The 23,383-nt window shown below is 37.8% G+C and overlaps 1 protein-coding gene across 5 annotated transcripts; it reads right to left on the bottom strand.

Annotated features, from left to right (window-relative positions):
• Positions 1 to 3,264: 3,264 nt before the first annotated feature.
• Positions 3,265 to 22,522, bottom strand: LOC114245796 (uncharacterized). Of its 5 annotated transcripts, none has more exons than XM_089738606.1 (12): positions 22,422 to 22,522; positions 22,182 to 22,333; positions 16,218 to 16,838; positions 14,147 to 14,201; positions 13,610 to 13,719; positions 12,350 to 12,398; positions 11,262 to 11,350; positions 9,585 to 9,665; positions 8,107 to 8,191; positions 7,368 to 7,497; positions 6,843 to 6,878; positions 3,265 to 4,539 (listed from the first exon to the last, which is right to left on the bottom strand). In XM_089738606.1, the coding sequence occupies exons 2-12, from the start codon at positions 22,198 to 22,200 to the stop codon at positions 4,444 to 4,446; spliced, it is 1,371 nt and encodes a 456-aa protein (XP_089594732.1). In that variant the 5' UTR covers positions 22,201 to 22,333; positions 22,422 to 22,522; the 3' UTR covers positions 3,265 to 4,443. The 5 variants fall into 5 exon arrangements, with proteins under 5 accessions (XP_089594732.1, XP_089594734.1, XP_089594733.1 ...); XM_089738608.1 differs by adding an exon at positions 17,308 to 17,594 and having other exon boundaries at positions 16,218 to 16,788; positions 22,182 to 22,500; XM_089738607.1 differs by having other exon boundaries at positions 22,448 to 22,496.
• Positions 22,523 to 23,383: the final 861 nt, after the last annotated feature.

Raw genomic sequence — 23,383 nt, 5'->3', positions numbered from 1 at the left:
TAGCGCCAAACGTAGGTAAACGATCCCATTCCATACAAATATACTTTTACGCTATCGAGAACGTTAAAAAACTCGCACTAAGCACACGGATCTTCTCAGTGAGTCGCTAGGAATAGTGTTAGAAACGTCACCAGATTAGAGCCCCGTGAACTCACCACTCGTTCGACGAATCTAGTATGACCCCCCAAGGTTACTAGAAAAAGTAGGAAAAAAAATTGCAGTTATTACACTTAATATTTAAAAATATACTACCCGCAATGTTCAGTGCTCTTAGTGTTCGTTCCGCTTTGGATGAGAGTACCTAAGTTGTATCCTAGGGTAACGACGTCATAAATCGTCGTCATTTTTCTACTGTGAACATTGTTTTCGAGGTCAAGTGGTCAAGTGGTTTGATCACGTAATCACTTTTACCGTGCGTTTTAACATCAGTTCAATAATTCGATTATTAAGTTAATATACATACATTAAATTGCTTGAAAAACGATTTTCATTTACTCAAAAATAATTAAACTTATTACCCTCCATACTAAATTGAACACGTCCTTACGGATCCATCAGATCCAATAACTCTTGCATTAGACACCTTCAGCTCTAACACAAAGAGCAGACTTAGGGACTGATAATCGTACTCGTCGAACTCTCTATTTTGTACCGTATGTTCCATGGGGAGTGCTCTGAGGAATTGTTCGAGATGATACCGGCATCTCGTTTTTACCACCACACCGCCCGCCACCGGAGTAGAGTTCATCCATACTACCTGGAGCCACTGCGGTCATCCACAGTGCGATTCCAGAGGTCTTTTTTGCCACGTACCATCCGGCTATGGAATGAGCTCCCCTCCACGATGTTTCCCGAGCGCTATGACATGTCCTTCAAACGAGGCTTGTGGAGAGTATTAAACGGTAGGCAGCGGCTTGGCTCTGCCCCTGGCATTGCTGAAGTCCATGGGCGACGGTAACCACTCACCATCAGGTGGGCCGTATGCTCGTCTGCCTAAAAAGGCAATAAAAAAAAATAAAAACTCGACAGAGTTCGACGTGCAATCCAACCCATAGATCAGCCCGCGAGTTTTTCGCCGATCATTGCGGGTCGCGATTCCGATCCGGTAGTAGATTCATTCGCTAAGCAGCTGCCTGTCCTGGTGAAACTGGAAAAGCTTACTGGCCACCTGTAATCCTTCTTTCATAAAAATTAAATTATTAAATTGACGTCGCACCTTACTGTACTCGCAGTGTTTAACAGAACATAGCCAAGTGTATTACAGACTTTTTGGCGGGAGCTCGAGAAGCGAAGTAGTGTGAATCGTTTTATTTTGTTAACTTAGTGGTTCTTTGTCTCAAATATCAAGTGTATAATTTAAGGTTCTTTGGGTTTAGATGCGTAATAACGGTGGTATATTCACTGCTTAGCATCTGTGAAAGTGTACAAATGTGAGAAAAGGAAACAATATACACCCATCAGGTGTAAATTAAATATTAATGTACTAGGTATGGGAGAATCGCTACGATACCGAAAACAGTACTTCTTGTGTTTCCTGATACGATAACATTAAATGGATGGAGAAGCATATTTATAATTCATGCCAGTGTCAACACTTTTGTATGGCGTGTGGAGCTAATTCCTTTTTGGTTCACGTGTTAAAGAGAGAGTTTACTTTATTGCACACTAAAATACAATTAACATTGAAAAACAGCCAGGCATAATTGTACAATAGGCGGTCTTATCGCTAAAAGCGATCTCCTCCAGACAACCGGTTTAATTTAGAGAAATTTAAAAAAAGATACAGCAGGTCGTAGTTAAACATTATTTACAATATTCAGCCATTCCGACAGGAGCCCTCTTCTTCGATATAGCGAAGGCGTTCGACAAAGTCTGGCACACCGGTTTGATATACAAACTGTATAACATGGGAGTGCCAGACAGACTCGTGCTCATCATACGAGACTACTTGTCGAACCGTTCGTTCCGATATCGAGTCGAGGGAACGCGTTCCCGGCCCCGTCACGTCACAGCCGGAGTCCCGCAAGGCTCCGCCCTCTCCCCGTTACTATTCAGTTTGTATATCAATGATATACCCCGGTCTCCGGAGACCCATCTGGCGCTCTTCGCCGATGACACCGCCATCTACTACTCGTGTAGGAAGAAGGCGTTGCTTCATCGACGACTTCAGACCGCAGCTACCACCATGGGACAGTGGTTCCGGAAGTGGCGCATCGACATCAACCCCACGAAAAGCATAGCGGTGCTCTTCAAAAGGGGTCGCCCTCCGAACACCACGCTGAGCATCCCCCTCCCGACTAGGCGCGTCAACACCTCCGCCCCCGCCATTCGCCCAATCACGATGTTCGACCAGCCCATACCGTGGGCCCCGAAGGTCAAATATTTAGGCGTCACCCTCGACAGTAGGATGACATTCCGCCCTCACATTAAGACGGTACGCGACCGTGCCGCCTTCATTCTAGGACGTCTCTACCCGATGATATGTAGGCGAAGTAAAATGTCCCTTAGAAATAAGGTGACACTCTACAAAACTTGCATACGCCCCGTCATGACCTATGCAAGAGTAGTGTTCGCTCACGCGGCCCGCACTCACTTAAAGTCATTCCAAATTATTCAATCCCGTTTTTGCAGGATAGCCGTCGGAGCCCCGTGGTTCGTCAGGAACGTCGACCTCCATGACGACCTGGACTTAGAGTCCATCAGTAAGTATCTACAGTCGGCGTCGATGCGCCACTTCGATAAAGCGGCACGACACGAGAACCCTCTCATCGTGGCCGCCGGTAACTACATTCCCGATCCTGCGGACAGAATGGAAAGCAGTCGTCGCCCAAAACACGTCATCTCGGATCCTCCCGATCCACTAACGGAGCTTTTAGGTACTTCAAGCACCGGTCACCGTTCTCGTCGAGCCCGTCGCTTGCGACGAAGGGCTCGACGAGTAAATTAACTCTCAGACACAGCCCACTGAGTTTCTCGCCGGATCTTCTCAGTGGGTCGCGTTTCCGATCCGGTGGCAGGTTCTGCGAAGCACGGCTCTTGCTAGGGTTCGTGTTAGCAACGTCGTCAGGTTTGAGCCCCGTGAGCTCACCTACTAGTTAAGGTTCCGCTGATATAGCCTCTCAAGGCTATCAGCTTAGGTAGGAAAAAAAAAAAAAAAAAACCAGAGTGGATGAAACTAACTCCCTATATGGTAAAAAATATGTATTTGCGTATTATTTACATTCTAGTACATATTATTGCTATATGCATAAATAATAAGTCTGATTTTTATATTATGTTTATTGCGTGTTTACATTTCGTTTGTATTATTGCGATCACTGATACAATGTTTCCTCATCTAAACATGAAATAATTAAAATATAATTAATCGAAGAACTAAATGATAGCTAGTGTGAAACAATACAAAAGAAAATACCTACACAATCGTGTAAACGCAATGCCATTTAAAATTCCTGAATGAGATAGTTGTTTTTTTTTTGTTTCCTACAAACATTTTACTAATTCATGAAGATCAATGCATGAAGTACTTGTTACTACGACCCCTACATTAAGGTTTACACTTATTCACGTTAAAGTTTTGCGAAAAACTCTAAAATCATAGATAAAATCTAAATATTATCTTTTAGCGATTAACATAGAGATTCTTTAAAGGCATTCACACAAACATATTGCCAGTCCTTAAAAATATCGTTTATCAACTCAGGGTACACTTAAAATTGTTTTATTTTTATATTATGTACTGCTGGAGAAACAGTACAAAATTTATAGGATCATAATCTTCAATGTGAAGGTGAAGCTTATTGTCATTAGGTAAGACTTATGCTCGAATAAATAAACAAATATGTTATATATTTTAAATACAAAAAAACTAAATAATATATAGTAGAGGATTTATCAGATATCTGGCTAAAATAACATGAATTAAAATACGATTTTAAATCGGAATGTGCTAATGAAAAATAAGGAAACATGTATTCTAGCATATTATTCAGTTTTTATCTTGACAAAGAAAACTAAGAAACAAATATAATCTAAAACCAATTACCTACCACATAGGTAATTACACATAACTCATGCAATCAATATAATGCAATCTAATATTTTGAAGTTAATTTTGGGTGCTATAAAATATCCATTTTTCTTTAGAAACCCTCAAAGGCCAGCCTCGGTTTTTTTTCATTCGCAAGTTTACACAACAATAGGTGAAATATTTTAGTCAATAACCAATACTGAAAACATGATTACTTTTGATTACACATAGTCAGTTTATAAGATAATAAAACGACAGTAAAATAATAAAATTGTCTTTGTAAAAAAAAAACTTATACTAAATAAAATAAAATAAAACCACCTTGTTGTGGTATTACGCGTTTTGTAAATGGATGTCATTTTAACAGTCATAATAATTGCAAATTGCAATAATAATTTGTAACTTCTTACAAGTTAATCATAGAACATGTCTTCCGGTGACATACTAGACTCTCCGCGTTCTGCAGCCATTACATTCTTCATTATTTGTGCTGCGTTATGCTCGAAACTCTGAAACCGACAAAATATATCTCATACAAAGATGTAAAAAGGACGTACAGTCAAAATCTGTTATAACGACATCGAAGGGACTGCTCATATTCAGTCGTAAAAACCGATAGTCGTAACAACCGGTGATGTTTAATGTGTATCGTGCAAGTACAAACAAATCGATAGGGAATTATTGGAAAGATATATTTACATAATACGCGATTTTTCTTACAATATTAATTTGTTTTCTTTTTCTTTGCGACATTTTGAAAGTTTCGCGAATAACTCCACAAAGTTTTGGTGCGTCTTGTGTATAGATAAGTAACAAACTAACTGAAGAGATATGAAGAAGCGGGCTTTGACTACCGCATGCGCGTGTTTTGTTTCTAAGAATTAGAAAAGACCCTACACTAAACTAAATCCTATTGTTTTCTTTCTTGATTTTAAAAGCCATTGAATACAAATGTGGATACCTATTCAAATTGTTTACAATACAGCTTAGCCGGTCGTTCTAACAGATCTAATTCTCCGAAATATTAGTTAAATGTGGTCGTTTTATGAGGTATGTCGTTATTACCAATGTCGTAGAAAGCAATATTTTTAATAAGGCGGTCATATGGCATTCAGCCGGGACCTTTGTTCTTGGTTATTATAACCGGCATGTTGTATTAAACGATGTCGCAGTAAACGGTTTTGACTGTATATATTATTTATTTGTTTTGTATTTTCCAACCCATATGACATGAATGAAAAAAAAAAGGGTGCGTGTACTTATGTACGCGCGTAAGAAGTTATACTTTATTTTTATTAAATTTATTTCTTTTTTTTAATTTAAATTTTAATTAATTTGAAAAAAAATCGATTAAACAACATCCTCAAACACGCATATTAGACATCCCTTTTCTTGACATCGTATAAATTCGGTAATTCTCGGTACGGTTCGGAAAGTTCACCTGCGGCTATATTCAGACTCGCCAAGTTACGTCGGTCGTATTGTAATGAGCGATTTAGTGGGCAAGTTCATTCTGTTAATTTTGTGTCACGGTACGCGCGCATCGTAAAATTTCACTCTCATCAATTTTTCATAACGCGCCTAAAGAAGTATAACTTCAAAAAATCAATATCCCGCCGACCTAAATGCTATCCAGAAGCGGCGGGATAACAATAAAAAACCCATCGCATGTAAGCGTCGACCTAAACGTATCAGCACAACAACAACAACGTTAACAGTACAGGGTAATGGAAATGATTTTTTTTTTTTAATTTTACAGGTATTTGTTTGCATTACATGGGTTTTAGTACACATTAAGCTACTACATTATGTAATATTATATTGCCATTTTTATAACTGTGTACTTAATGCGCGTTTTTGACGTTCTCGATCGCGTAAAACTTAACTCAGATTTGGATAATATGGAATTGGTTGGTACGTTTGCCTACGTTTGCCGCTAGGAGCGCTATTCCAACTTAACTTTTACATCGAGAACGTTAAAAACGTTTTTAACTGTTGGCAAGGCGTCTTGTGAGTCCGCACGGGTAGGTACCACCACTCTGCCTATTTCAGCCGTGAAGCAGTAATAGCTACAAGGGCAGCCGTTGTAACTATACTTGAGACCTTAGAACTTAACTCGGGGTGGGTGGCGCATTTACGTTGTAGATGTCTATGGGCTCTAACCACTTAACACCAGTTGGGCTATGAGCTCGTCCGCCTAAGCAATAAAAAAAGCAATAAAAAAAACGCGCACTAAGCACACAGATAAGCCAATTTCGCAGTATCACGAAAAGCAAGTTTCATTTGTGTACTCGAACGAACATTCGTCGTTTCTGGCTTTGAAAGTTCCGGTAGTCCTTATTGAAATGTAAATAACATTTAGATCTCATGTGATGATGAATGGCGTCATTTCGCTTTATGACTATGACTCGCTTTTTTTTGGTAGGCAGCGGCTTGGCTCTGCCCCTGGCATTGCTGAAGTCCATGGGCGACGGTAACCACTCACCATCAGGTGGGCCGTATGCTCGTCTGCCTACAAGGGCAATAAAAAAAAAAAAAGAGGCGACCGTCAAGGTGAACTTATTTTGCCGAATATACTTAGTCTGGCCATAAATACTGTTAGAATTAAAAATAAACAAAATATTACATTTGAATTTGGAATCTGTCATTTTTATATGATTGCTCATTGAGTTGTCTCATTTTGGCGCCAATACATTGTACAATATTTTGCGATATTAAAATGGGGTGGGGTGATAAAGAGAACCGAATCGCTTGAAGAAAAATGTAATAAAAGGTATAGTATTTAAATAATATTGAAAACTTATATAGCTACCATTTCATCGCTAGCCTCTGGGTTGCAGTGTTCGGCCTGGGAACAAAGAGAACATGAGAACACATACATAGCTTTCAGAAAGTACAGTTGCAAATATTTACTATTATGATTAAAATGAACTAATCAAATATTTAATTTTCTAATCTGCTAAATTTTCATTGTCCAACAGGTAATTAATTACTCATTGTAGGTGACCAAAATGTATGGACAGCATGATGGCCATTAATGATATCAAAGTACAGCCTCTACCTTAAATTGCTTTTTACATTTAATTATTGTGTTACCACTGAAAAAAAAAAACCCAACGTTTACCATTCCACTTATGAAACCCCGTTGTAACTAAAATAATTAATTGCATTGGATCAATATTTAAGTCTTCATAGACTCCAATTCAGTCGAGACTTCGAATTCATACCTTAATGGCCTTAGTGGCATTAAAATGACTAAGGGCTTCAGTAATCCACTTAGAGTCAAAATACAGAACACATTTGACTGCAGTACACAATGTAAGGAACAGATACGCACCACAGCTTCGATGAGCAGAACAAGAACTTCGTTTAGTTTATTGTTCTTCTTAGTTATTTGCCCGACACGCTTGTTCAGATCATCCGCGTCTTCCATCATTTTTATGATTTTGTTTTTATTATGCTGCAACCTGGTTGAAAAAACGATTTTTTTTTAATGTACCTACTACAGAAACAATATAGCTTTTGATGTTACATCATAATTAAAATATACTAATATTATAAAGAGGAAAGATTTGTTTGTTTGTTTGTTTCGAATAGGCTCCAAAACTACTGGACCGATTTTAAAAATTCTTTTTCCATTAGAAGCCGACATTGTCCCTGATGAACATAGGCTACTTTTTTTATTTATTTTTTAATTTTTTTTTTGGTTTCATGTGTGTTTTAATGTTTCCGAAGCGAAGCGAGGGCGGGTCGCTAGTCATAATTAAAACTACTTTTACATTTCATAAATAAAATTCAAGTAATATTTTTTACAGAAAAATTGACACACAATATTAAAATGTTGACAAATAAGAATAGTTCGTAACGAAAATTATCCAGCATGCAAATGTTATGTATACAACTTGCAAAAACTTTAGAATACATAATCATTATTATTGCAATTTTGCAATGGCTTTCAATGTAATTTCAAAGTAAGCAATCATTGAATTTATTAAAAACAGACGCCCTTATTTTGTTTTGCATTGTTAAAATACATTTTATATCATTAATTTTCTTCATTTAAGAACATGTGTTACCTGAACTCGTTGACATCACAGTTTCTGCATTTCTTAGATTCAGTTGCTTCAGCGTACTCTGCGTACTCGCGTGTGGGTTGTATCACTGAAAAATAAAAACCAAAGATAAACGGTCACGTCTATTATAAATGAACAGGTTATATGAATAAGTTCCTGGTGGGCAACTGTAATGATACTAGATCGAAATGTAACTTAAATAATATAACATTTGTACATTAATAGTCTACTTATATATAATAGATAAATTTTTAAACAATATAATATAGAAACGCTACATTATTTAAAGCTAAATTAGTACGCAGAACAAGTTAAGTGGGAGCACAATTTATATAGGATAACATGTATTAATTATCCTGCAAAACTGATGAATTATTAAAACAATATCGAATCTGAGAATTAATGTTCCTATAGGCAGACGAGCATACAACCCCTCTGATGACTTGGCCCGACAAAATACCTTCAAGTAAGAACCAGTTAAATAGTAGTTAGCGTGTGTACCGCAATGTACCCGCAAAGCCTGCGAAAATGTAAAACAATTCGTAATGTTATTTTGATTTTAGTATACCGACGTACTCGTGTTTGAGTGGTACTTCTAATGTCGCGACGTCCTTCTCTTCGTTTATTGTCAAGCAGCACTCAGATCTTCAATCAAATGTATTTACACTGAACGGTGTTATGAGTTACTGCATATGTGCATTTAATATATTTTTCGATATTTAAACATAAAAACATTAGAGCTCAATGCCGCTTTGCTCCTCTGGTGTCGATTTTTGTATTACCTACAATACCTACCTACTTTCTTTAAAGACGAGGTTGTGTTAATTTTTTTAAACTGTCAATTGTCATATTTTCGGAACGTCACAACAAAAGGCAAGGCAAAAGTCTCAGTGATTAAGGAATAATATATTCGAATTTAAATTATATTCAATGATCAAGATGCAATACTCGAATACTATAATATTTATTACAAACGAACACAATAGCTATTATTAACCTGAATTCCAGTCTAAAATTACGATAAAATTTAATTGTTTCATATCTGCCGGGCGACTCGTGTGTTTGACAGTGTATCCCTCCACACTTTTATAGTCTCTCTGCAGACAATTAATATTTAGTCTGTAGAGTAATGTAAAGTATCTATGCAGACGAAAGCCACTCATAAATTTAGACGATCCATCACACTTACACAGACACAGAGTGTCCTAATCAAGAGTTAATCCCTACCCCATTAAACTGCTAAATTCAAGCAAGTGCTCACATTTACCACGCATCTTTCTGCTCTGGTATGAACTCCTTTCCACAGTTTCGGACGAGTGTTCATTCTTCAAATAAGATTTAAAAGGAGCCCTTAGCTGTGGCATCCAAAAGGCAACCATTCGCCTTTTGGTGGTATGCAGTATGGCAGACAAAAGACCGTATGTAGAATCTAAATTATAACCTGGCAGTATTCTATGTGTAGAATATTCTTTACTACTTACTGGGCTCTTCCATTTCTGTCCACGGCCTCTTCGTAGGAGACATCACACTGGCGTATGGATTGTGCATCACAGTCGACGATTCTGAAAAGTTAGTTACGGGTGTTGCTTCGTGCTTTTGAACAAAAAATACACCAAATTTCTTGACATTTCCATAAGTTTTCTTTTGAAGCGTCTTTTGGAAAAACCAATAGTAATATGTACGTCTGAAGCGGTTCGCATACATGGCATGGACTAACGCCAGGAGTAAAACAGGTTTGCCATACTAATTATGTTTTTATTGCTTAGATTGGTGGACGAGCTCGCGACTCACATGGTGTTAAATGGGTACATGAGCCCATAGGCATCAACAACATAAATGTCGCATTCCTACTATAGTACTCCGATCTCTGGACCTACCTTAAATATCAGTTATTTGATCATACAGAAGTGGGTCGTCTGGATAACAGTGTGCTTATTGAGAGTCTCGTCAAATAATTCAAATAATTTAACCACTGCGTAAATTGATTGTATTTTCTTCACGATGAAAATAACTCTGACTGTAAGTGGACACCATGACATTTACTCACCGTGAGCAGCGAAATTTTTCCTAGTATATTGGTAGCGCGTGGTGTTTTTTCTTCAAACCAGTCAAATGAAATACAATGTTTTCTAACGGGTATTGAATATGGACTGGTTATTATATTTAATTGGTAGGGTGATGGGTAATGTCACTGTGATTAGTGCGAGTTTTTATAACAAGGTACTTGGTCGATGTTAATATTAACTCTAATATAAATGAGATTGTAAAACGCTGCTTAGTGGTAAACTTATGAATCCTAAATTGTGGGAGCGAGAAGGTTTGTTAATGTTGTTGTCTCATATTTAAAGTAAGTTTACCGAAGTGAGTACCTTGAATGACGTTTGTGTGTGTGTGAGTTAAAAATTAGTGGATTTTGACAGTTCGATCGAGTACTTCTTCACTTCACTTCACTTTTTTTTTTTTAAGGGACTTTATGACCTGGTAACTATGACCTTTAAGTAATATCTTCTTTGAATTTACATTCTTATTTTTATGAAAAATGATAATATTAAGTTAAATGAAATGAAGATGATTAATTTGAGAACAACTGGGATGAAATTAAATGAAATGAGATGAGATGATATGGGATGAAATTTATTCACAGTAAAATGGTGGTCATTTACTGAGATTTTTTCAGTGGACTTTTTGGAGGATCCCGAGAAGTTACGTCCAACGGCTTTGTTTAATTATCCCACATTTGTAAACTTTCACAGATATTAAACAGTTAATAAATCACCGCTATTATACATTTAAACCTGAAGAAACACTAAATAGACAAAATAAAACAAATCACACAACTTCACTCCTCGCGTTCCCACCAAAAAGTCAACTTCACATCACTCGCACAAACGTCATTCGAGGCACTCACTTCGGTAAAGTTACTCGATTACGAGACCGTAACGTCAACACACATCTCGCACTAGCAAAATAGCACCGGGTACTTTTGCCGCTAGGGGCGCTGTTCCAACTCCATACAAAGAGTTAAGTTTTACGCGATCGAGAAGTTGAAAAACTCGCACTATGCACACAGATCGGCCGTAAGCCGTACTATTTTAAATTTCAGTGAAAATTTATGTTAATAAAGGTGAAGAGTAAAGGCAAAAATTCTTACTACTTACTGTCTTCAGTTTCTGGCCATTGCCTGGCGTATGGGTTTTGCATCACGTTCACATTCGGCGTGTTTGTATACATCGGGATGGTGCTAGCACTGCAGACAGGGAACTATTGTAATATCTGGTGTTGAAAACCTCACTAAGATTCTGAGACTGCACACGTTTGTACTATAGCTGTGAAATTTTCGTAAAATAACAGATTCGGGGAAAAGTGGTGTTAAGATTTTTCCTCCTTTTCTTACAACAGATACAGCTTCTCTAAGAAAATACTATTAACACGTTGAACTCTATACGACCCACCGGTGGGCCTAGCGTACTATACCATTCGGGCCGCCAAAATCAGGGAATCAGTAATTTTTATTAACTTCATATTTTCATTCTAAAATTTATAAAAAATTTGCATGGAAGATCATACGCGTTTTGTTTGATAGCTGCAACCTGTGGCTTGTAGGAAGCGTTTACGTTGAAACCCTCACGCGGCTCACGGGCGACCCTCATCGCCCGAACGGTTCAGTAAGATAAGGCTAACCGGTGAACATCGTGGCCTGAATGAAAATACTCGATTTTTCATTTGACGTTGAACGTGTTAATACTAATTAATAATCAAAAATCGTCATGGCCAAAAACGAGACGCCCGGTGTGGTCGTATGGAGCGATGTGACTATCCCGCAGGCAGGTACCAAATTTCCTATTTGCTATAGTATCTTTTCTATTTATTTAAGCGTGTGTTCACGAACGATAAAACCGAAACCGGAAAAAAACCTAACGTAAAACTTCTGTTTGTTCTTGCCCTGAAGCAGACATGTGCTTCAAACCAATCTGTTCCATCTCTTGCAGTTTGAAAGGATGGAACGGATTGAGACTTTGTGGCATTGTGATGTCTATTAGTTTAGCTATGTCACACTAAATAGACTATAAACTCTTAATTTAATATCTATATTTTATTCGGAACATCCCTATAATGAGGACGGACAACATTCATCATCGTCTAAAGCTCTACTGAACACGGATCTAGGGTTGACACATACGTATAAAATACGGACACCAATACATTGTAAGTTATAATAATTATTTTAATGTAACACAAAACATACCTATGGGGGTACGTAGTGCCGCTATAGTTCGCCGACAGCTCTGATGTTTCTGGAATAAGTTATTGAACGGGTTTTTTTTTAAATACAGCTTTCAAAATATTTAGCATCGGATGCAAGCTTTAATAAAATTTTAATTTATTTCACGCGATCTTCACAATATTTCTTTTCAAGGTATTTCTGTACGAGTAGTCGAGATATGAAGGTAAAACAGAATATGATATGATTCTGTTCTAATCCTAAATTCTTCATTTTAAGATGTTTTGGCTGTTAATCGAAGGATAGATGTTCTAGAACAAGTACATGCGGTCGTGAATTCCGATTTTTATGATAGTGATAGTGTAGGAAAGATTTTTTTTTATTGCTCAGATGGTTTGGACGATCTCATAGGCGACCCGGTGTTAAGTGGTTACCGGAACCCATAGAGATCCACAACGTAAATGCCGCCACCAGTAATAAGGTCCCAGTTTTTACAGTACAACGGCTGCCCCACCTTTCAAACCGAAACACATTACTGCTTCACGGCTGAGATAGGCAGAGCGGTGGTACCTACCCGTGCGGACTCACAAGACGCCTTGCCAACAGTAATTACACAAATTATAACTTTGGGTGTTTGATTTTTTATTACGCGATGTTATTCTTTCGCCGTGAAAGTCAATCGTGAACATTTATTAAGTACGTATTTCATTAGAAAAATAGGTGCTCGCCTGCGGGATTTGAACACCGGTGCATCGCGAGATACGAATGCACCGGACGACTTATCCTTTAGGCCACGACGACTTCAAAGTGTCTGCGATTCGGACCACCATATCAGCACGGCGATTTCGATATATTTTGTTGTTACAATACATGTTTTTACTTACAAATGTTATCGAACACAGTTGAGACTTCGACTTATATGTCGAGGTGGGTGGCAGCATTCAGGTTTAAATGGATATGAGCTCTGGTAACCGCTACCACGCAACATCCACTCAACATCAATTTAATATTAATTCAGCTATTACGAATAGACGCCATTATATATTTCGGATAATCATCGAACATCGATAGCACGAGACTATCACGCAGTGCCGTTCTACAAGGCACCTTTTTTTTTTATTGCCCTTGTAGGCAGACGAGCACACGGCCCACCTGATGGCGAGTGGTTACCGTCGCCCATGGACTTCAGCAATGCCAGGGGCAGGGCCAAGCCGCTGCCTACCGCTGAAACATATAACATTTAAATGATATTATGATATTAATTTTTTGTCTATTAAAACTTACTCTCCTCCATTCCTAGCCACTGCCTGGTCGTGGGTGAGATCATACCAGGATATGGATTTTGGATCATCTTCATATTGGTTGTATTTGGGTAGGCGGGAACAGTATTAATACTGTAAAAAGTTGTTCGTAATAATAATTATTTGAAATTGAAATTTAGGTTCTTTTTTACTAAGCAAGACAAGACAAAGATCACGGTTAGCCGTTAAACAATGCAGTGTGACTTCGACGTGTCTCTAAGTGGATGTCAGCATTCATATTGTCTATGGAATCCCATTCCAATGCCCTAAGCGCTGGTATAGTTCCCAGAATCAAAACTTAGAGTACGATACAAGACACCATTTCTGATCTTAAATGAGTTTATTCACCTTCGCCTCATTTCTATGCTTTGACTTTGTGTTCTTCTTAAAAAGTTTTGACGTGTAGGCATAACATATTTGCTGACGTCAGTAAACTACAATAACCATTAACAAGCTAGTAGGCTTTAGGCTCATCGGCTTTCGTAGACAACCAATATAAACTAAGCAGTGAACAACATACCCCAGTGGAAATGTTTGATCAGCACTATAAGGCGCCGACATGTTTGGTGTCGTCGCTGAAAATAAATTTTAGTAGACAATGTAATTTTATGCAGCTTGCAGACTTTCGATTGTATTCTAACTATTATTGCAAACGGTAAATCCGAAAAAAATGAATATTGAATAGAATCTACAAATTTAATTTGTACAATTCACAGAAATCATCATAAATGACTAGAGGTATAATCTTTTTTAGATTTTAAAACTTATCGACATTACGTTAATGCATAATGTGTCAACAAAGCTTTGATGACTCATAAAATATGCCAGAATACCTATTATTATTATTATTATTTTTGGACAGGTCACCGAATCTCATGAATAAGGTTTCCGCGCCTAGTGAACGCGCAGGGGATGTGGATCCGCGGACCGCAGGCACAAGGATGTTTTTAGGACCCTACCAACCAAACGAATTCTCTTGCACTCTCTCACCCGATGTCCGAGCTCCGCCTTGGATCAAACCCGGGCTGAGCAAGGGGTGCTGAAGTCATTTTTTTTTCCTAAGCTGATAGCCTTGAGAGGCTATATCAGCGGAACCTTAACTAGTAGGTGAGCTCACGGGGCTCAAACCTGACGACGTTGCTAACACGAACCCTAGCAAGAGCCGTGCTTCGCAGAACCTACCACCGGATCGGAAACGCGACCCACTGAGAAGATCCGACGAGAAACTCAGTGGGCTGTGTCTGAGGGTTAATTTACTGAGAACGGTGACCGAGTGGATCGGGAGGATCCGAAATGACGTGTTTGGGGCGACGTCGACTGCTTTCCATTCTTTCCACAGGATCGGGAATGTAGTTACCGGCGGCCACGATGAGAGGGTTCTCGTGTCGTGCCGCTTTATCGAAGTGTGAAGTCAACACTCGCACTCGCAGCGCTACTCCGAAGACGCTCGATCGTAAGGAACTCGAGGCCATCATCGACGACTAACAACGCAGGTCTCCGAGGTACGACAGCCCTTCAGTTCGCTCCGACGGTACCCCACCACACTGGTGTCTAGGGGGGTGGGGTACTGTATCCGTTAGGACAGAACCAGCCTGCCGTGCGAAACACTGCAAACCGGTCGCGCTTATGATATTACTCCTTGGTAACGAGCTTGCGTGCTGGTAGTGTAACGCGCCGTCTCGGCCCGGTTTAGGCTGCACCGTGACCTTCACCGCAGACCACCGCCTAAATAGCGCGACCACAAGTAAGGGGCGGACGAACAACAGACAGTATTTCCCGAACATTCGGAAGTTACAAATGCGTTCTAGAGCCCAGAGTATGGCATGTATAAGGGGGAACGAGCGCGGTAACGGAGATGTGAAACAGCGAAATGAGAAAAACTATCAAAGCAAACAACGATGCAAGGCGAATTAGAATGCAACTAGTGTGTTATACTCGTAGGAAATATATAGAAAGACATGTGGTCACGTTTGTGTTTTGAATTGTCTGAGAGCTCTCAATAAAGTTATCTTTGATTTAAAAGAGAATTTTATCCGTGACCTATGTTCGGAACCAGACTAACATTTTAAACGTTAATGCTTTTTTTTTTTAAATTTAAATGTTAAATTTTTAATGTCTGTTACTAAATCACACCAAAATAGTTGAGCAGAGTTTGATGATTTTTTTCAAAAGATGTATTATTACTTTTTATTATGGACATGACATAACATGAGTCAGAAAACAAAAAGTATTTCTGCTATATTAAGTAAACAGTGTCTTCAGTTATTGAAATCAATTCGCACTTTACGAACCGAAGTGATAGAAGAAAACCATACATTGGGGTCATTCTTTCTGAATTATCAATTCTACACAGATGAAGCTGCGGGACTTAAACTTAGTAAGAATAGTAGATTTTTTGAATAAGTAAACAGTGTCTTCAGTTATTGAAATCAATTCGCACTTTACGAACCGAAGTGATAGAAGAAAACCTTACATTGGGGTCATTCTTTCTGAATTATCAATTCTACACAGATGAAGCTGCGGGACTTAAACTTAGTAAGAATAGTAGATTTTTTGAAGTATGAAATATGGTTTCCATATAAACTTTTTACCTTTGGTTTTAGCTTGAGGTAGGACTGTTTTTTTCTTAATATGGCTCAATGTATTTGGTGGTAAATAGCCCGTTCTGAAGAAATGTTCTTTCTCGTGCACTGTGGCGTGAGCATATGAACATTCTGCACGTGTGCACTTTTTATTTTCAAAATCAATACAGAATCTGTAAACTCCTTTAAGTTGGGAATGTATTATTTTGTGGAGATATCTACATGACGCACCACGATTGCAAGTGTTACGCACAAAATTACGACACATAGTCTCTTCGACGTCATTAGGCTTTCCATCGTTCTCGGTTGGATCTGTTTTGATATTTATGGTTATTGAAGATGTGTCTATGTATTCTTCATTGACGATTTCCTTTTTTAAATTTGCAAGGAGTGGATCCGGCGGCGGCAGCGGTGGACGGTTAGGTAAAGGTGGGTCAACCTTCTCGGTCTGCTCATTTCCCTTCTTTTCCATAGCTTCTGCTTCCGGGAATTCTGTTACTGCATGATATTGGGGCGAGTGACTCTCCTCCCCAAACTTGCATTTTAAGTATTTTTTCATATGTTTGAAATTCGGTGATGGCTGAAAATTAATAGAATCTTCATCCCCTATACTCTGGAAATTTGTCTGGCCTGAAACGTAAGATAACTAAATATTAACTAATCAATTACCCCGCTTATTGTTGTAGCACGTAGGACACAAAAGGTATCAAGGATTCGCAGTGCCGGGCAATTATTTGCTCAACATTAAAAAAAAATGAAGATATTAAGCAGGGTTTACCCCCTGCACCATTCCCACCCCGCGGAACCCCATGGTTATGAATATATTCACGGTTAATGTTTTGAGGTTAGAATAGCACTATTTAGTCAAAATAAGGTTAAAATTTAGGTTAGGGTCCATCAATTTTTGAGTCGGGAGGGAGGGGAGTAAGGGCTAATCCCCTGCACCATCTCCACTCCGCGGAACTCCATGGTTATGAAGATATCCACGGTTAATGTTTTGAGGTTAGAATAGCACTATTTAGTCAACATAGGGTTAAAATTTCAATTATGGTCCATTATTTTGGAGTTGTGGAGGGAGTTACACCCCGTAAGGGCTTACCACTGCACCATCACCAAGCTGCCGATCCCCATGGCTATGAAGGAAGGAAAGGAAGGAAAACTGCATTATTTAGTTAAATTCCAAGAGAGCTTAAGTTTGAATCCGCCTTATCTCCGGCGCTGCGGGAAGAGCAGCCCTTCCGCCCTTGCGTGCCGAAGCACGGTCACTCGTGCTCCGCTCCGCAGCTTCGGCTGAACCTCAGCCGCTCCGCCTCGCACTATTTCCGTGCTCCGTCACAGCAGGCGAGGACTGCTCTCCCTCCGCGCCTCCGGTTTTTTATATACACTCTAGGGGTAGGGCAGACAAGACCAGGTGGAAAGAGGGGATCCTGGGGCTTCATGTACCCACATACTTAATAAAATTTTAAATGTGACTCATTGCCCTAACACAACAATAATTATAATGATTGGGAGAAGGGGAAATGCAGATATAAGAGATATAAAATATCAAATAAATCAATTATTAACACTACAGGTGAAAAAGATCATCATGTTTGCATTTCCATTTATTCAGAGTATGCCAGCAGAAAATAAAATAAGACATAGCATTAATGATTTCATGCAAACAGTTTCTAATGTAAATAATTATTATGTCATGACACCATGCAAATCAGAAAATACATTCTATACTATTGACATTAATTGCATGATAAAAAATAAATGTATTATTATGACAAAACCTAACAAATACTATTTAGGTAGCTACAATTTTAGACAAGTAGCAAACTCGCTACATTATTTTTTACATATTTATCTAGCCATGAATTTGGCTAATCAACCTACTGCTTCTTTTGAGCAGGAAAAAAATATGACATTTATTAATTTGGAATCCGTTCCAAGTAATTTAAATTAAATCCTAAGACAACAGAGTTTACCTCTTGCAGTAAACATGATTTATTTGGACACAACCCATCAACCAATAATGTTTCTTTGAAAACAACTGTGATCAACCTGGTGCATCAGAACTTACAAGGTTTGATGGGTAAAGAACTTGAAATTGATTTGTTCCTAGATTTTAATAAAGTCAATGTTCTATGTGTAACTGAACATTGGCTTAAAAAATATGAATTAAATTGTAATTTTAAAAATCACCAGGTTGTGAGTTCCTTCTGCAGAGAGAATGCTATACGAGGTGGCTCACTGATCATTGTTAATAAAGATTATAAATGTAAGGAACGTAGAGACATTGTGAGCCTCTCTGTGGAACGGATTATTGAAATGGCCTGTGTAGAGCTTGAGCGATTCATTGTTGTAAGTGTGTACAGACCTCCTGATGCGTTATATGATTCTTTTGAAAATATTTTGGAAAATGTATTGCTAAAGCTTTTTGTCTCTAATAAACAAATTTTTGTATGTGGTGATTATAATATCAATCTTTTAGAAAACACAAATACCACTATTAGATTCAGAACATTGTTAAAGTCATATAACCTCCCAAACTTATTTCTAGAGCCTACTAGGACAACGACCACATCGGCAACATGTTTAGATAACATATTTACAAATGTAACACCGATTAACAAAAAAATTATTAATCAAATAACATCAGACCATAGTGGACAATTTGTGTCTTTTGAATCTATTATGAATTCTAAAGATAAAAATACTCTTGTGATTGTTCCTATTAATAAAAAACGAATTGAGAAGTTTAGAAATAATATTAAGCAAGAACATTCAGAAATTATTTATAACAAAAACCCAAATTTATCATACCAGAATATGTTTGAGAGAATTAATATGGTCTTTACTGATGTATTTATTCCTAAAACTGTAACATTAAAAAACAAAACGGTGTTCAGCGAGTGGGCCACCACCGGAGTGTACAAAAGTAGAAAAAAATTGTATGATCTGTACTCTGAAAAAGCTTATAATAATGATAAAACATTTCATCAATATGTCAGGAACTATTCCAAACTATTTAGAAAAGTTTGTTTAGCGGCAAAATCTTTACATTTAAGTGATTTAATCAAAAATGCCCCTGACAAGATAAAGATGACTTGGAACATCATTGGTAGAGAAAGTGGAAAAGTCAGAAATAGCCATCAAGAATTCTCGTTAAAAATAGACGATAAATTGGTAACTAGTCATGAAGATGTGGCTAATGCTTTTGAAAAGTTTTTCTCTGACATTCCAGTTTCAACTACCACATCTCTAAATTCATCCCCCACAGCAGCTGAAATATTATTGCATAACCATGTCAAGAAATGCAATGAAATTTTTAAATTTAAGAAAATTAATTCAAACAATGTAATAAAAAGTTTTAATAGCCTTAATGTAAAAAATACAGCTGACTTGTGGGGAATATCAGTAAAGGTTTTGAAGTCTGTAATAGACATTATTGCTTCTCATCTTGTTAGTATTTTTAATGATTGTATTAAGTGTGGTGTATTTCCTGACTTAATGAAACATAGTAAAGTGATTCCTCTTTTTAAATCTGGTAGTACTGATGACCCCTCTAACTATAGACCTATTTCAGTACTCCCTACGTTGAGTAAAATCTTTGAAAAAATTATTTTGACACAACTTTTAGAACATTTCAATTCAAATAACCTGCTTCATAATAAACAATTCGGGTTTACAAGGGGTCGCTCTACAACTGATGCAGGTGCTTATCTAATCAAAAATATATTTCAATCTTGGGAGGAATCGCATGATTGTCTTGGAATTTTCTGTGACTTATCCAAAGCATTTGACTGTGTTGAACATGAAACATTGGTGAGGAAACTACATCACTATGGTATTAGGGATGGTGCATTGGAACTTATTACTTCCTATTTATCAGGAAGGATACAAACAGTAGATGTGAAAGGAAATAGATCTTCAGGCACCACGTTGAAAATGGGTGTACCTCAGGGTTCCATTTTGGGTCCTTTTTTATTTCTAATATATATAAACGATTTGCCTAGTTTTATTGAGTCCCGACACGAGGTCGTATTATTCGCAGATGATACATCTTTATTATTTAAAATTAAACGACAATTACAAGTCTATGACGAAGTGAATGATGCGATTTCGTGTGTGGTTCATTGGTTCCGTATCAATAACCTATTATTGAATAGTAAGAAAACGAAATGTATTAAATTTACTTTAAAATGTATTAAATCATCTTTAAATGTGAGACAAGTAGATAGTAATGTAATTGTTTCTGAGGAATCATTGGAGCTTGTTGAGTCAACCGTATTTCTTGGTATAACAGTGGACTCCAAACTGCAGTGGGGACCTCATATTCATAAATTGGCGAGTAAGCTTAGCTCTGCAGCATACGCAGTAAAAAAAATTAGAATGTTAACAAATGCGGACACGGCTCGTTTAGTTTACTTTAGTTACTTCCACAGTGTCATGTCCTATGGCATTTTGCTATGGGGCAATGCGGCCGATGTAGAAATGATATTTATTCTGCAGAAAAGAGCTATACGTGCTATTTATAACATGCACTCAAGGGAATCCCTGAGGGAAAAATTTAAAGAAATTAAAGTTCTCACTATGCCATCCCAGTACATCTTTGAAAATTTGATGTATGTTCGTAAACATATTGAGGAGTTTCCTAAGATGTCGGACATACATAATAAAAATACTAGGAACAAACACAAGCTTGTTGTGCCGATGAGTAGGTTACATAAGATACGAAATTCATTCGGGTGTTTGTCTGTGCGCCTGTACAACAAAATCCCACAAGATGTTCAGAACCTACATATACATAGGTTTAAGAAAACTATTAAAGAACATCTGTGCAATAAAGCTTACTATAAAGTCAATGATTATCTAGAAGATTGCACAAAGTGGGAATGAGTTGCTCGCTCCGGGAATTTCAATATTGTAAAATTGTTATGTTATAATTACTTATTGTAATATGAATATTTTAAAAAATAATAATATTTAAAATAAAAATAAAAATCTAATATTAAAAAAAAAAAAAAAAAAAACATGCCCGCTGAGTTTCTTGCCAATTCTTCTCAGGACGGAGGCTAATTCTTGTGAATTGGCGGTAATTCTTTTGACGTTCAACAAGTATGTACTTTCATTTATGTTGAATAAAACTTTTTTGATTTGATTTGATTTGATTCGGTTTTCGATATTTTTCGAATATTTTTGTAATTTTATTTCCAAAAACACGAGCAATTTACTGATTAATATTTAAATCTTATTTAAAAAGTTATTTTCTTACAGAGACAGATAAAAAGACGCTATTAAAAAAATGCGTCATTTCATGTTTCGTTCTACAGTATAAGCAAAATTTTGTTACTTTTTGTGTAAAAAAGTCAATATAATTGCTTATTACAGAAACAGTTACAATACACATTAATTACAACAAATTTACTATGTGAATATGTTAAAATAATAAAATATATTTCGGTAAAAACATGACGTAAAATTTAACAAAATACACGCTTACCGTGAATGGAACGTGAAACGTTAAATGTGACATCTACCTTAACGATTTTTCTAATATTTACGATAACTTGAAAAAATTATATCTCGTGAACCGTGAGTCTCCTCAACTTGAAATTTTGCAAAAAGATTTTTATTTATGAGTACTATCTACAACTAATATTGTGAACTTCCAAATCGACGGACCCAAAAGGAAAGTTTAGCCAATCTCTGGAACGGCTGGACCGATTTTGACGGGACTTTCACTGATAGGTAACTGATGATATAAGGAATAACTTAGGCTATTTTTTTAGACTAGCTTCGCCCCGCGGCATCACCCGCGGTACGACAATAACTTCGGGTAACATCGCGGGACTCGACTATCAATAATAAAATTTAATGTTTCCGAAGGGAAGCGAGGGCGGGTCGCTATTATTATTAAATAAAATTATGTTATTAGATAAAAACAATACATTGTACCTCTAGTGTAATTCAATTTATTCTTACCTGCGTCTGAGCTTCGCATTTATTTCTTTTACCCCAAAAAGGTCACTCAAACATTTAGAATTCCTTTCGCAAAATAATTCCCATTACAAGCAAAGTTCATAGATAGAGAGGACCTCTACGTAAAATATGCTGCATGAGGACTTGAATCAGCGCTTAAACGAAAAATATTCTTAAAAGTCAATAAGCTGAGAGGCGGTTTGTAGATAAGATATTATTGTTATTGAATAAACGAGATCATACTCGGCTAGATTTAAAAAAATTAATACCAAAATTTCAATAAATTCAATAGTTTGATTAAGAATTTTGACAGACTACTGACTAGTAGTTTTTCCAACTGGAAAGGCAATGGTATTATACCATAAGTCCTAATCTTTTATAATTTTTTTATTAAAAATAATTATATGAAGTGAAATGAAATGAAGTTTTTTTTTATTTTTATTGCCTTTCTAGGCAGACGAGCATACGGCCCACCTGATGGTGAGTGGTTACCATCGCCCATGGACTTCAGCAATGCTAAGGGCAGAGCCAAGCCGCTGCCTACCGCTTAATACTCTCCACAAGCCTCGTTTGAAGAAGGACATGTCATAGCGCTCGGGAAACACCGTGGAGGGGAGCTCATTCCATGACCGGATGGTACGTGGCAAAAAATATCTCTGGAAACGCACTGTGGATGACCGCAGTGGCTCCAGGTAGTATGGATGAACTCTACTCCGGTGGCGGGCGGTCCGATGGTAAAAACGAGACGTTGGTATCATCTCGAACAATTCCTCAGAGCACTCCCCATGGAACATGCGGTACAAAATACAGAGGGAACCGAAGTCCCTCCGCAGACCCAGAGGCTCCAAACGATCCGTGAGAATGAGATTATCGACAATCCGAACGGCTCTCTTCTGTATGGAGTCAAATGGAAGAAGCTGGTATTTGGCAGCCCCGGCCCAGAGATGGGAGCAGTACTCCACGCGAGGCCGGACTTGTGCTTTATAGAGCAAAAGTCTTTGTCCAGACGTGAAGAACCGCTTCGCTCTGTTGAGGACTCCCAGCATTTTGGACGCCAACTTGGCTTTGCCTTCCAAATGATTCCGAAATTGGACATCGCTCCAAATGTCGACCCCAAGTATCCCGATACTCCCGGAAGCTTGCAGGGATACCCCTTGGAATTGCGGCGCCATGACAAAGGGGTCCTTCTTCGCAGTGAACGCGCA

The sequence above is a fragment of the Bombyx mandarina genome, chromosome 25, assembly GCF_030267445.1.
Source record: "Bombyx mandarina strain Sakado chromosome 25, ASM3026744v2".
Lineage (NCBI taxonomy): Eukaryota > Metazoa > Arthropoda > Insecta > Lepidoptera > Bombycidae > Bombyx > Bombyx mandarina.
The sequence above is the reverse complement of the archived record's forward strand: the minus strand, read 5'-3'. Positions and strand labels throughout refer to the sequence as shown.